Source organism: Pinus tabuliformis, chromosome 1_1 (assembly GCF_031772625.1).
Source record: "Pinus tabuliformis cultivar Carrire ecotype Pingquan chromosome 1_1, CPIR1, whole genome shotgun sequence".
Lineage (NCBI taxonomy): Eukaryota > Viridiplantae > Streptophyta > Pinopsida > Pinales > Pinaceae > Pinus > Pinus tabuliformis.
In genome coordinates this window covers 941,338,544-941,351,212 of record NC_142297.1, presented here as the reverse complement: position 1 = coordinate 941,351,212, position 12,669 = coordinate 941,338,544, and the positions used below count along the sequence as shown (strand labels likewise).

Sequence of the window (12,669 nt, the reverse complement as noted above, 5' to 3'; positions counted from 1 at the left end):
GTAACATATCCCTCTGTGTTGTTGATGTCTAACATCGCTGCCCACCAGCTACTGCGCAAATGTTGCATCTATACTGCTGCTGCCATTACCAACACTTGCATCTGTACTACAACCCTCATAAGTTTTGCATCTGTGCTGTTGCTGGCACTGTCACTACCAACACTGCATCTGCACTGTAAGCTTCTCCAACTGTTGTTGCTACTACATCAGCAACGTAAAAGCATCCAAAATTACTGAACAAGTGTTGAGCATGATGCATATGTTGTTGGAGTTCTGACTGTTGTTAGTCTTTGCATTGACCCTCTAAAGCCTCTGTGTTGTTGTTGACTTTGCACTGTGCTCATTGCACTGATGCCAACTCTGCTCTACATTCCTCAGTCTTTGGCGCTCCTAGCCACTGCAACTGTCACTCCGACACTCCTTTGCATCAACTGATCCTGGTCCATCTTCTGATATGGGCTCCCGTAGCAAGGTATTGATCCAAGAGGTGGACTCCTCAAGGATCCTACCCATCTGTAGTTCATTTTGAAACTATAGTACTAGATCACCCCACCTCTCCCTTGGAGGTATCTGGGCAACTATGGCAAACTCCTCCTCGATCTTTGTGGATGTAGCCTTCGGATCATGCTTCTCATCCTTGGCCTTCTTCTTGAGAGGACATTGTGTTGTGTAGTGACCAAATTCACCACTCCAGAAACACTTGATCTTTGAGATGTCCTTCTTCTACCTCCGCTGCTCCTGTTTCCCCTTAAATGCAAGGGTTGCATTCTCTTCCTCCTCCTTGGGCTTCGTCCTGCTGTTGTTGTTGCTATCAAGTTTTCACTTGACTGAGTCTCTCCTCATCTCCTGCTGAAGAGCGGCCCACATCCCTTCCCAATCTGGCCATCTCTCTCTGCCTAGGATGCTCTGGACAAATACTTTCCATTCTCATGAAACAGAATTCATCGCCGGCCTCACCATCTCAGTAGGCTAAGGTGTTGACCTCACAGTTGCCAACAAGTCTCGGATTTCCTGAAGCTTCATTAGGAATGGATCAATGCGTTCCCCCTTCTGCATCTGTGTGGATCTCATCTTCTGCTCCAAATACATCTTCTGCTGCTTGGAAGATCCTTCGTATAGCGTAGCCAATGCTTCCCACATCTATTGGGCAGTATCCTTGCCAACAATGTGACACACTACGTGATCTCTCACTCTGTCAAGGATCAATCACTCGGCCTTTGCCATCTCACCCTTCTACTTCTTGAGCGGATATGGATCCGTGGGTATAACTACCACACTGTTGACATAGGTTTTGAGATCGTGCTCATCCAGAAGGCATGAGATCCTTGCCTTCCAGATCACATAGTTGGATGCACCATCCAACCGATCCTGATCTCTTAACCCACTAGCTGCCATCTCTGCCAATGAAATGTCGAACTGCCTCCTCTCTTCTCTGCACAGCACTAGGCTAGCCTCCTCATTCCCTGTTGGAGTTAGTAGATATGCTCCTCTTTGTCGCTGCTCAGCAATAGAGAAATTGAATTCCTTGGCTAGAAATTCTTTGAGGAAGAAATTCCCTCGACAGTGTCTCCTGGCTTCTAACGCTTTTCTGCCCCAGCAACTGCTACAGAAAACTGTCTCACCAGAAAACTGCTCTGCGCTGCTCCCTCTGACACTGGAAAACTTCGATCCAGAAATCTTTCTCTCTGTTGACTCACTCAAAGAGAGATTTTCCCACGAAAATTTTTCCCTCCTGGCCTAATCTGCGCAATCCCTCTAGGGATTCGATTTGCTACCTATGCAGCACTTCGACTTCCCTCCTCTTCAGCGTTGGTCTCTTCTAGCTTTGCTCTCTTGCTTCACTTGCGCTCTGATACCATGTGAAAATTTGGAAGACCCAAATTTCTACTACTGCAACTGATTGAGTTTTTTCTATTTGTTAAATAACTGAACAAATTATTCACTGTTTTCTATGGTAAATATCGAAATCAATACACTGCAGTCTTCACCAATTAAATTAAATGTGGAAACAAGAAACTGAGCAAGAAAGAAATACACAACACATGACGTTATTTTTGGACAAATATCCCCGGAAAAACCCAATGCGGGAAAATCGGTGCAGCAACTGAGGGTTTGTATTATTAAGCAGTAGTTTTCTTAATACAATCTTTGGATGCCTTGTTAGCTATCCAATACATAGAATCTGACTGACAGAGAGATGAGTGAGATATACCTCACACTATCTTGGCGATCCAGCACTGATCCAGCCACTGAATGGCTAGTCCCTAGCTACCTCTGCGCAGTTTTTGCATAATCATTGCACTGCTCTATGTCATAGCTTCTAGGGCTTGCATCACTCCTTCTACCTGATTGATTTTCTTCTGGAACTTCGACTTCTTCCCTCCCAGTCTCACACCCTGACGTCTGGCTCTGTAACTAGACTTCTCCAGCAAATTTGGATCTCCTCTCAAGCTCTGTTGCCTCAGCATGGCCCTACGCTGCCTAGCATGGCCTCTATGCTACCTCTTCTAGATCTCTCTGCCTCCTCTGCAATGTATTCCCGGACCAGGAAATACTCCTCTAGAAATTATCCTTGCCCCTCACTACAAGAAATATCCTCGATCAATTCTCTAGCAACTGCTGCGCTGCCCTCCCTGAGAAATTTGATCTCTTGATCTCTCTCCGATGTGTTTTCCAAATGTCCATCGAAGTCCTTATAATCCTCCAGTTGAGTAATCAACGGCCCATATTAGATTCTAATCAATGGGTCAGATCATTTGGACTCGATCTTCGTCTTCTTCTAGAAGTTTCACCCTCAGTTTGATTATCACTCTTTAATTATTTTAATTTCCTAAGTTTAGACTTAGGCATCCATTAAAAATAATTAATTATTTTAATAAAACTATCTCTAGGTATAATTTCCCAAAATAATTTCTGGGTATTGTGGAGTACATGTGTCCTAGCCTCCCTACAAATTTTGAGGCTTAGAGCACATCCGATGCTACCAAAAATCAACAGACTCCTCAAGGACCCTGCCTAATCTCTGTGGTTCTCTGAGACTACAGTACCAAATCTCCCCGCCTCACTCTTGGAGGTACATCTGCGAACATCGCAAAGTCTTCCTCCAACCTCGAGAACACCCTGTCGATCTCTGTAGAAGCTGCTTGATGGTCCTGCTTCTCTGACTTGTCCTTATTCCAGAGAGGACACTACGTGTTGTAGTGACCAAGCTCACCACACTTGAAGCATTTGACCTTTGACAGGTCTTTCTTCCTTCTCTATTCCCCTGCCTTGACTAGGACCTTTTGATGCGAGGGCCACATTCTCCTCCTCCTTCACCACCTTCGATCTGTTGCTACTGTTGCCTCAACTCTTCCTACTACAAGTTTGACCACATCCTATCCCATTTTGGTAGCTTCTCTCTACCCAATATGCTTTGGACAAAAACTTGCCATTCCTCAAAGACACTATTCAATGCCAACCTCACTGGCTCTATTGGTTGAGGCGTTGCCCAATAGCTGCAAACTGGTCTTAGACCTTTTGAATCCTGGTGAGGAAGGGACTTATGCCTTCCCCTTTTTACATCTTGATGCATCTCAGCTTCTCCTACAAGAACATCTTTCACTACTCAGAAGTGCCCCTAGCGAGAGCATCCCACATCTCTTTGGAAATATCCTTGCCAGCTATGTGTAAGACTATATGGTCTCGGACTCCATCAAGATCAATTGCTTCGCCCGCGCCATCTCCTTCCTATATTCCTTCAGCTGATCCGCATCTTGGGAAACTGCCACAACACTATCTATGTAGAGTTTCAGGGCATATTCATATAACAGGAAGGACATCCTAGCCTTCCAGATGACATAGTTGGAGGAACCCTCCAACTTATCCTGATCTCTCAACCCAGTTGTGGCCATCTTTGATCAAGTCGAAAACTCCCTCTTTTCCTGTGCTCGGCGACAACTCTGCTACTCGCACTCCCTTCTGGAATGTGTGGCTTTGCTAGCTGCTACTGCCAATCTGCAACTGGAAATTCAAACTTCTGAGACTCGAAGTTCCTTGAGGAAAATTTTCCCTCTACTATGTGTGTTTTTCTCTTCCACCCAAAGCGGATTCTGCGTCTACAACCTACAGCGAAACCATTTGTGTCAAATCAGGAATCTGCTCAGCGAAAAATTGAGTTGCTGCAACTCCCTCTGCCTGCCAGAATCACTAATCTGGGAGATTCGAAATTTTTCTACCTCCTGCACTGAAAAATCGAACTTTCCCAAGCAACTTGGCCTGCCTGGCAATGAACTGTGCTGCCTCAAGAATTTCGGCCCGCTGCTCCTTTTGAGTAGCGAAATTCTTTCCTTCTCTTTTGAGCTTCCATCTAATCATTCACGCTGTGATACCATGTGAAAATTCCAATACCAGAATCCTATTGCAACAACTAGAAATTATTTTCTTAATTGTTAATTTTATTTAATAATTTATTTGTAGTTTGGTACGGCAAATACTGAATAAATCACACTACAACCTTCATATATAAAATTGCAGAAAATAAATAGTGTTGAACTTGATAAAATACTAGCGCACACATAAAAATAACACCATTGTTTTTGGACAAAAGTCCTCGAAAAATTAGCGCAGCAGATGAGGGTTTTATTTTATTATGCAACAGTGAAAATCTAAGTACAATTTGGATTCTGGATGCTTGAAACTGGAAATCCATGGCAAGAAAATTTGGGCAAGATTATTGAAGGGAATTACCCTTCCTCCACAAGCAATCTCGACACAACCTGCCTTCAGAAAACTCAGACTCCTAGATTTTGAGAAATATAGGGCATCGAGATTAGGTGATTTCTCTTAATTAGATAACTGATTGTGAATGCTTTTTATTTCTTGATTAGGATCTTCTTTTACTTATGTTATTATATTGTTATTCTTCATCAAACAACTACCAAGCATAAACTATAAAGAGACAAGAGACACAGAATATAGGCTATCAAAGAGGGCCAAAACCTCTCACTCTTGAGAGGAAAAACCTGAACAAATTCTTCTTCTTATAGAGATTCCAAGTGATGAATACCAAGACCAAGACCCTTGACCTATTTTCCACTCCAAGGCCAAGACACAAGTTCCCTTGATGATAGTGAACTTTCTGCTCCTTTTGTCTCGCCTCCTCTTCCACTTTGACCTCCTTCTGCTTCAAACTTTGGCTTCTTTGAATTATGTCTGCAATCCTAATTCAGAAACCCTAATTTGTACATAAGACCTTTTCTTATGCCTTCATTTCCTTCACTTGGGATGGAGTCTCCTTCTAGCTTGACTCGGCCTCCCTTATGACTTGAACCTATCCCAATCCGATTACCTTGGATCTCAGCCTTACTGCAACAGATGATCTCCTTTTTCTTTGCACATGTGACAGAAAAACCACCCTAAAATAGACCCAAAACTGAATCCAAGAACTTCGCTCTTCTTCCTCCTCCCTTCGCTGATGATTAGGCTTTCTTCTAGGTGACTTTCACACTTCTAGATTTCAAAACTGCTTGACCGAAAATCTCTGCCTGAAATGATGCCGATTTGCCTTATTTATAGTTGTTTCCTCATCAAAATAAGTCAACTTGTTGGAGGGTGAGCCAACGTGTCATTTGGAGGAAATCATTTATTCTATTTTGAAGCTGACTTGAAGGAGAGGTCTTGTGCTTGTCTTGAAGGGATTTCATACTTATCTAATGACTCATACAAAATGTAGCATGCCCAAGAAGGGTCGTTCATACATGACATAGGCTCAAATTGAATTTTATGACTAGATGACAAATCCTAAAGGCTCACAATGGAAGCCATCACTAAAATAAAATTCCTTGCTCATGAAACCCATGAGACAAGCATTACAATAATAATTTTTTTTTCTTCTTTTCATCAATTACATAAGATCACAATTACACATGTCATTATGATGACCGAACCTAGTTACATTTTTCAACATTGGACCCTCTGCCTTTGCATTGATCTACGCAGTCTCTATGACATCAAACCTCCAACCAACCTCTGATGAATTAGTTTTGCCTGTCTTTGCTAAGGAAATTGTCTCTCCGGCACTCTGGAACCTTTGCTCGGCCTCTGGAACTGAGAACAAATTTTTCCTCAACTAAATCAAATTTCCAATCTGAAGCAACTACACAGTCCTATGCACTGCCTCACTGGGAATAACTCAGCCCTCTGGCTGCTGCCTTTTCGGATCTGGAAAACTTCCTCCGGACTCACTGTCCCTGCCCCTCACTCACTGTTTCGATCTCTGGCTCTCCGAAAATTGACTCCTACTACTTTGGAAATCGATATACCAAGGAAATCAAGCTTCTGGTGTACTCCTATGTATTCTCCAAGTGCCCATCGACTTCCTCTGTTGGGACTCCAATGGCCAAGATTAAATCTTAATCAATGGCTAGGATCATCTTGAAGTTGATCCATGTGAGTTTCCAGATATTAATACTGATTAATTAACCAGTTTTCCTAAGTTTAAACTTAGGAAACATTAAAAAAATGATTAATAATCTGATTAAGTCACTTCTAGCCTCTAGGTGGAATTTCCAGAAATGATTTCTGGGTCTTGGATATCTCATGTATTCTAGCCTCTCCACCAAATTTCGTGGTTAGAACACTTCTGATGCTACAAAAACTAACATATTATTCATTGACACCTATTAATTGAACGGTGGATTGAGGAAATGTTACTTCCCCTTAGGGGCTAGAAACACCCAATAGGATTGTCCTTTGGCCACTCCTACCTAGGGAGGAAACACTGTTCTAAGCTCAAGGCCCTAATTTTGGAAGGGAATTCTTATTTGAAATATTTTATAGCCCATTACATTCAAGCTTGGTTCACTTGGATGCAATAGTGATTATTGTCCCTGATGACTGGTTGCTTTCACTAGAATTTGTGTGGTGATTGCAGTTGGTTCAATAGCCCATGTCCCGGGCACCTTACCCACAGGTACCTAGGCCATTAAAGGAGTATATTGGCACCCATGGGTGAAGCATTGAGAGGCTTGGGTCTCCAAGCAGTTGAAGCACGTCACATATGACCATGTGCACCTCCTACACTCAGGATGTTTTGCCACTTTGCACTGCATTTGATGATTTTTCAAGATGATACACCTAGACCCAACATGCCCCCAAGCTGGCCTTAGCATCATATGAGGGATGGCAGTTGATTCGGGGCTTGATTCAAGGCCCAGATGAGGATGGTCTCACCTTCAAGGACTTGGGAGGGCTAGTATCACCTGGAAAGCCCTCAACATTGGAGCAAAGATGGACACTTTTTGATAGTTGGAGACCCAAGGGATCCCTTTGTGGTGCCCCAACTGGATTTTGGGGACCATAGAGAGCCATTGATGGAAATTTGAGGGCCAACCCTCAAATGATGATTTTTAGATGCTACTACATCACACTTGGCACCTTGTAGCATCAACACTTGACATTTGGAGCACTCCTCCTACATGATGTCAACCCTGGAAGGCTAACAACTCACACGTGTGGGCTTACTATTGCATTTTAGGTCAAAGCTAGTGGGTTGGCTTGTAACCCAAGGCATTTTATGATTTGACTTGTCATTAAGGGCTTGCAGGCTAATTATTCAAACTCATCCTCCACATATAAATAGAGGAGAGGATCATTGTTATTCATCATCATCCCTTGAACTATTTCAGACCTCCTTAGAGAGATTTTGAACTTCTTGTTTCTTGGTGAAGATGTGATCTATGGAGTATTCTTGTTCATTGGAGCTATTTTCTTGACTTTGGAGAAGTTGTCTTAGATCAATAAAGGATTGTTCATGCATATTGTCTTGTAAGTGAGCTTTATTTATTGAAAATTTCTGATTTTATGTCTAATGTATGGAATAAATTGATGATTTAGGGTTTTTCTATTGTGCCCTAATTTATTGAAAATCAATTGCATAGAATCTAGGTCTCATTATTGTATGCATTACTCATGTATGATATTTGAATGGAAATCCCCTTAGTGAATCTCGATTATATCTCTCCTAAGTGACCTTGATCCATCACAAAGGCAATAGTTAGGGTTTATGCTAGGGCATTAAACATCCTTACTCCTTTGCAAGTTATAGCTTATCTTAAGAATCCATAGACTCCATCCACCCAAGGACTAGGCACTGGCCTTGTCAAGTTGGTGATCAAGTCATCTTTTGTCCACAAATTTTTTTTTTTCTCTCTTTCTTTAATTTGTCCCTCTTAAGGCCAAGCAGTCCAATTAGGGCTTAGTGTGAATTAGCTAGGAAGGGAGTTTTTTGGTCTTGGAGAGTTTCAACATCAAGGATTGTAGTGGTTTCCTCAAAATCTTTCCTCTTGGTGGCCATTCTTTCCATCTTCATCCATAATTTCTCTTGACCTAGTCATTTGCCCTAGGATAAAACCCTTGTTTGGTTAAAGCTTCATCTTGAGAGGTAGTTGAGGGTTTCATGGGCCTTTGCCTTGCCAATACTCATTATTGGAAACCTTTTCTTTACACCTTGACCTTGCAACATTCCCTTTTCCACACTATTATTGAAACCCTAGATCTAGCGTGTCCTACTCTTGGCTTGTCTAAGGGAAGTGCATTGCCCCTTCTTCATCACTTGAGCCTTGTCCATAAATTGAGTTCTCTTTTGCAAGCCTTTTTAGTCACCTTATACCTTTAAGCATAGAACATCTCTTTGGAGACCTATACATTGGGACTCCTCCCATTGGTGAAAATCCATAAAGAGCATGGGGTAGTAGTTGTGGTGACAGTGGGCTACTACCTTATTGTTGTCACTTGGTCTAGTGATTGCCTTGTAAGGTACCCCCCACAAGGCCTGCTAGATTTTGCGGCAACATGGACCTAATCACATTCCCCTAGTTGTGGAAAGAGACCTTGCATTCAACTTTGTATATATAAAAGATCCATAAATATATGTAATGGGAGACAGGAATCCTGTACAGTAACATGCACTAACATATAGCTATTGTTTAAGAGTGCTGTGATATGGATGTGGAGAATCACATCCTCCAACTGAAATCGTTAAAACATTGGGCCTTCCTCAAATTCACAATAGTGAATCTTGTGTTTAACCCAGAACATTTTTGGCATTTTCTGTTTGTATTCAGTTTTGTACGGAAATACATATTCTGCACATTTTGATTTTGTAATTTTTTTTTTTCTTTTTTCCTTATAGAGATTGAATGATCGTGATGGCTTAGATGTGACATTATGCCTACTAGGTTATTGTAACTTGTATCTAATTTAACAATCCAAAATCTGAGCTTATTCTCTAGCATTATACTATTCAAAAGCTAATGCTGACAAAAGAATGAGGATAACGTTTTATGCATCTTATCAGACCTTAGTATCATATTTTTACTTCTCTTGTGTTCTTGGGGTCATCATTGATCGTGAGGCTGATATTACAAGGTGCTTGTTTTTACGATGGCACAGATATGAAAGGAAAGATCAGGGTTTATGCTCGATGGAGACCATTGAGTAAGAAAGAAATCAATCAAAATGAGAGAAGTGTTCTAACTGCAATAGATGAATTTACTTTGGAGCATCCTTGGAAGGACGAGAAATCTAAAGTATTTAATTTTGACCGTGTATTTGATGAGTCGGCTTCCCAAGAAAAGGTCTTTCAGGATACACAGGTTATCTCACGCTGCCTACGTCAGGATGACATTCTAATTTTATTTTTTTTAATATTTGGATTTCTGTTGCCACCTTGATATTTTGATTTTGTTGTATTAGATTTTGAACTATTGCTATTGGTTTCAGGAATATGCTTTTGACAGATATTTCTCTAGTGTTTGATTAGCTAAAGTGGCATGAGTTACCAACTTGAATATCTCATGCCTATTTCTTCTTCAATTTTGTTTCCGTCTATGTTGTCTTCTAGTCTCACAGTTTGTTTTTATGTCTCCAGTATTTGGTACAGTCTGCAGTTGATGGCTACAATGTATGTATATTTGCATATGGACAAACAGGATCCGGAAAGACATTCACAATTTATGGAACACAAGACAATCCTGGACTCACACCTAGAGCTATTCAAGAACTATTCATCATCATGCAAAGAGATGAAAAAAAGTTTTCTTTCTCACTAAAGGTTCTTAGGATGGAGTTTCCATACTCTATACATAACAAATTTTACTCATTGGTAGTTTAAAAACATTTTGGAAGTTGACACATTTTATCTTTTCCTTGATGCCTCAGGTGTACATGTTGGAGCTTTATCAAGATGCATTGGTGGATTTGCTTGCACCTAAGAATAGAAAGCCACTGAAGCTTGATATTAAGAAGGATACAAAGGTAAGTACTATGACACATAGCTCAGTGGACTAGAAAGTGGTTGAGTGCCTTGAGCTTCATTGATGAGGTCTCGGGGTTGATTCCCCTGGGCTGGCTGACTTTATTGTGTGCCTCACTCGATGTCCCTGCCGGGCATGAATGCAGGGAAGTGCTTAGGAGTTTTTCCCATGAGATTTTTCTTTGAAAAAAATTAATGTGATACAAAGTACAAAGCAGAGCATGGTGATTGATCATTTCCCTTGGTGGATTTTGCTCCTACAAACTGCAAAAGTGAAACTTAATTGTGAATCTGCAAAGCCATTTGTGACAATATCTAGTAGCTTTGGACAAGCTTTTATGCTCCATTTAAATGTGTTAATATGAAGCTTTTGGTATCTTTATATTTTTTAAGATACCCACTTCAATTCCCCTGCAGTAGTTGGCCTAGGTGCTCCTTTTTATGAAGCACATCCATCATAGTTAGGTCTATCTGTAAGGGTAAATTCCTCTTAAAGGGGCTAGACAGAATGGCTTCCTAATTCCTTTTTAAATAAATGCATCATATCCATCAGTGAGGTTCACAGCTCCTGGTCCTTGTTAGTCACATCAACAGGTGTAAAGTCGCATAACTTCCTTTGTTGTCCATTGCAGTCCCTCAGCCCAGATGTAGGCCTTTGAATTCAACCAAAATATTACACTTATGTTGAAGGTTATAGAAACTTGGTAGTTCCCTAGAGTATTCAACTAAAATGAGTTGCATCTACCATGTGTTGTCAAGAAATATGCCTCGTGCCCTCATAGACACGTCCCTTGGGACGTGTCCCATGTCTTGGGTGTGAGATGGCATCCTTGGTGAAACTCAAGGAGCATGCCCTTGGAACAACCAGAAAACCTTACTTGTATGGTCTAATACCCCAATATTCCCATTTTTGAGGTCTGATCTGCAACCTCATGGCCAGCAATATTCTCTAACGCCTGATTTGCATTTACACGATCTGGTACTTGAATATGTGACTCTCATAACCTTTTCTAAAAACGTAACCTGCAAATTTCATGTCCTTGAATATGTGACTCCCATAACCTTTTCTAAAAATGTGGCCTGCAAATTTCATGTCCGGCTTCATTGTGGGTATATTATGTCCAGTAGTCATAGAAACGTTAGTTGAGTTTCTATTGCCTAGCAACCTGTTATAGATATTCAACCTGCGTGTCTATGCTAAAATATAGACTTTATGCCTGTTAAGTTTCCTTAAGATCCATACTTCACAGAACTCTGTGCCCTTCCCCCATGTTTTCGCAAAACCATATAAATTATAAAGTTTTGTCGTTTGATTGTATAGAAATTGATTTTACAGTTCAAGTCATAGGGTTTTATGTTTTATATAATATTTAGCTGTTTAAAAAATAGTGTATTTTATACATCCATATACTGTTGATGCATCTCCCCTGCATGCACTCTAATTTCAAAAATGACGTCCTTGCACCCGCACTCACAAACCCTAGCTACTTAGCTTTTACCTAAAGTTAAAGAATTGAAAATGGATAGTCTATAGATGAGCAATACAATTTTATGGCTTCATATGATGTCTCAATGGAATTTGACTTCTATATCTGCTACTCTTAGACTAAGGCCATTTTATGATTGATATTGCACTAACCGCAGAGTGTTTGAGTTCCAACGTAAGCACTTCCTATTATTGTTTGTGTAGGGAATGGTATCTGTGGAAAATACTACATTGCTTTCTGTTGCTGGTTTAGAAGAAATGCAGAATATTATCACAAAAGGTCAGGATAGACGTCATGTAGCTGGGACCCAAATGAATGAAGAAAGTTCTAGGTCCCATTTGGTCCTTGCTGTAATTATTGAAAGCACCAACTTGCAAACCCAAGTTCAAAGTAAAGGAAAGGTTCGAGAGTCACCTCTAAAACTATTTTCCTGTATTTATGATTTTGAGAGAAAATAGGTTTTGATATATTTGGGCACTACTATCGGACAAAAATGTCTTTATTTTTTCAAGGTCTATATTAATGATTACATAAATTTTCACAGCTTAGTTTTGTGGACCTTGCTGGATCTGAGAGGGTCAAAAAGTCCGGTGTGAGTGGAGATGGAATGAAAGAGGCTCAAAGCATCAACAAGTCTCTTTCTGCTCTAGGAGATGTTATCAGTGCTTTGGCAAGTGAGGCGCAACATATACCTTACCGTAATCACAAACTTACTATGCTTATGAGCGATTCATTGGGAGGAAATGCAAAGACACTGATGTTTGTTAATATCTCTCCTGCCGAGTCAAATTTGGAGGAAACGCATAATTCCTTGAGGTCAGTATAGTTCTCTTCCTCTCATATCTATTCCAATAAAATATTTAAAAAGCTTCAAGTTTGCTTTGGAAA

At 40.7% G+C, this 12,669-nt stretch overlaps 1 protein-coding gene across 1 annotated transcript in view; it reads left to right on the top strand.

Annotated features, from left to right (window-relative positions):
- LOC149217575 (kinesin-like protein KIN-14I) overlaps positions 1 to 12,669 on the top strand; it is a 412,787-nt gene that overhangs the window by 399,704 nt on the left and 414 nt on the right. The window contains exons 20-24 of the mRNA XM_089391383.1: positions 9,433 to 9,635; positions 9,911 to 10,093; positions 10,201 to 10,296; positions 11,985 to 12,182; positions 12,326 to 12,597. Coding sequence (XP_089247509.1) covers positions 9,433 to 9,635; positions 9,911 to 10,093; positions 10,201 to 10,296; positions 11,985 to 12,182; positions 12,326 to 12,597 — 952 coding nt within the window. The remainder of the gene's footprint in view (positions 1 to 9,432; positions 9,636 to 9,910; positions 10,094 to 10,200; positions 10,297 to 11,984; positions 12,183 to 12,325; positions 12,598 to 12,669) is intronic.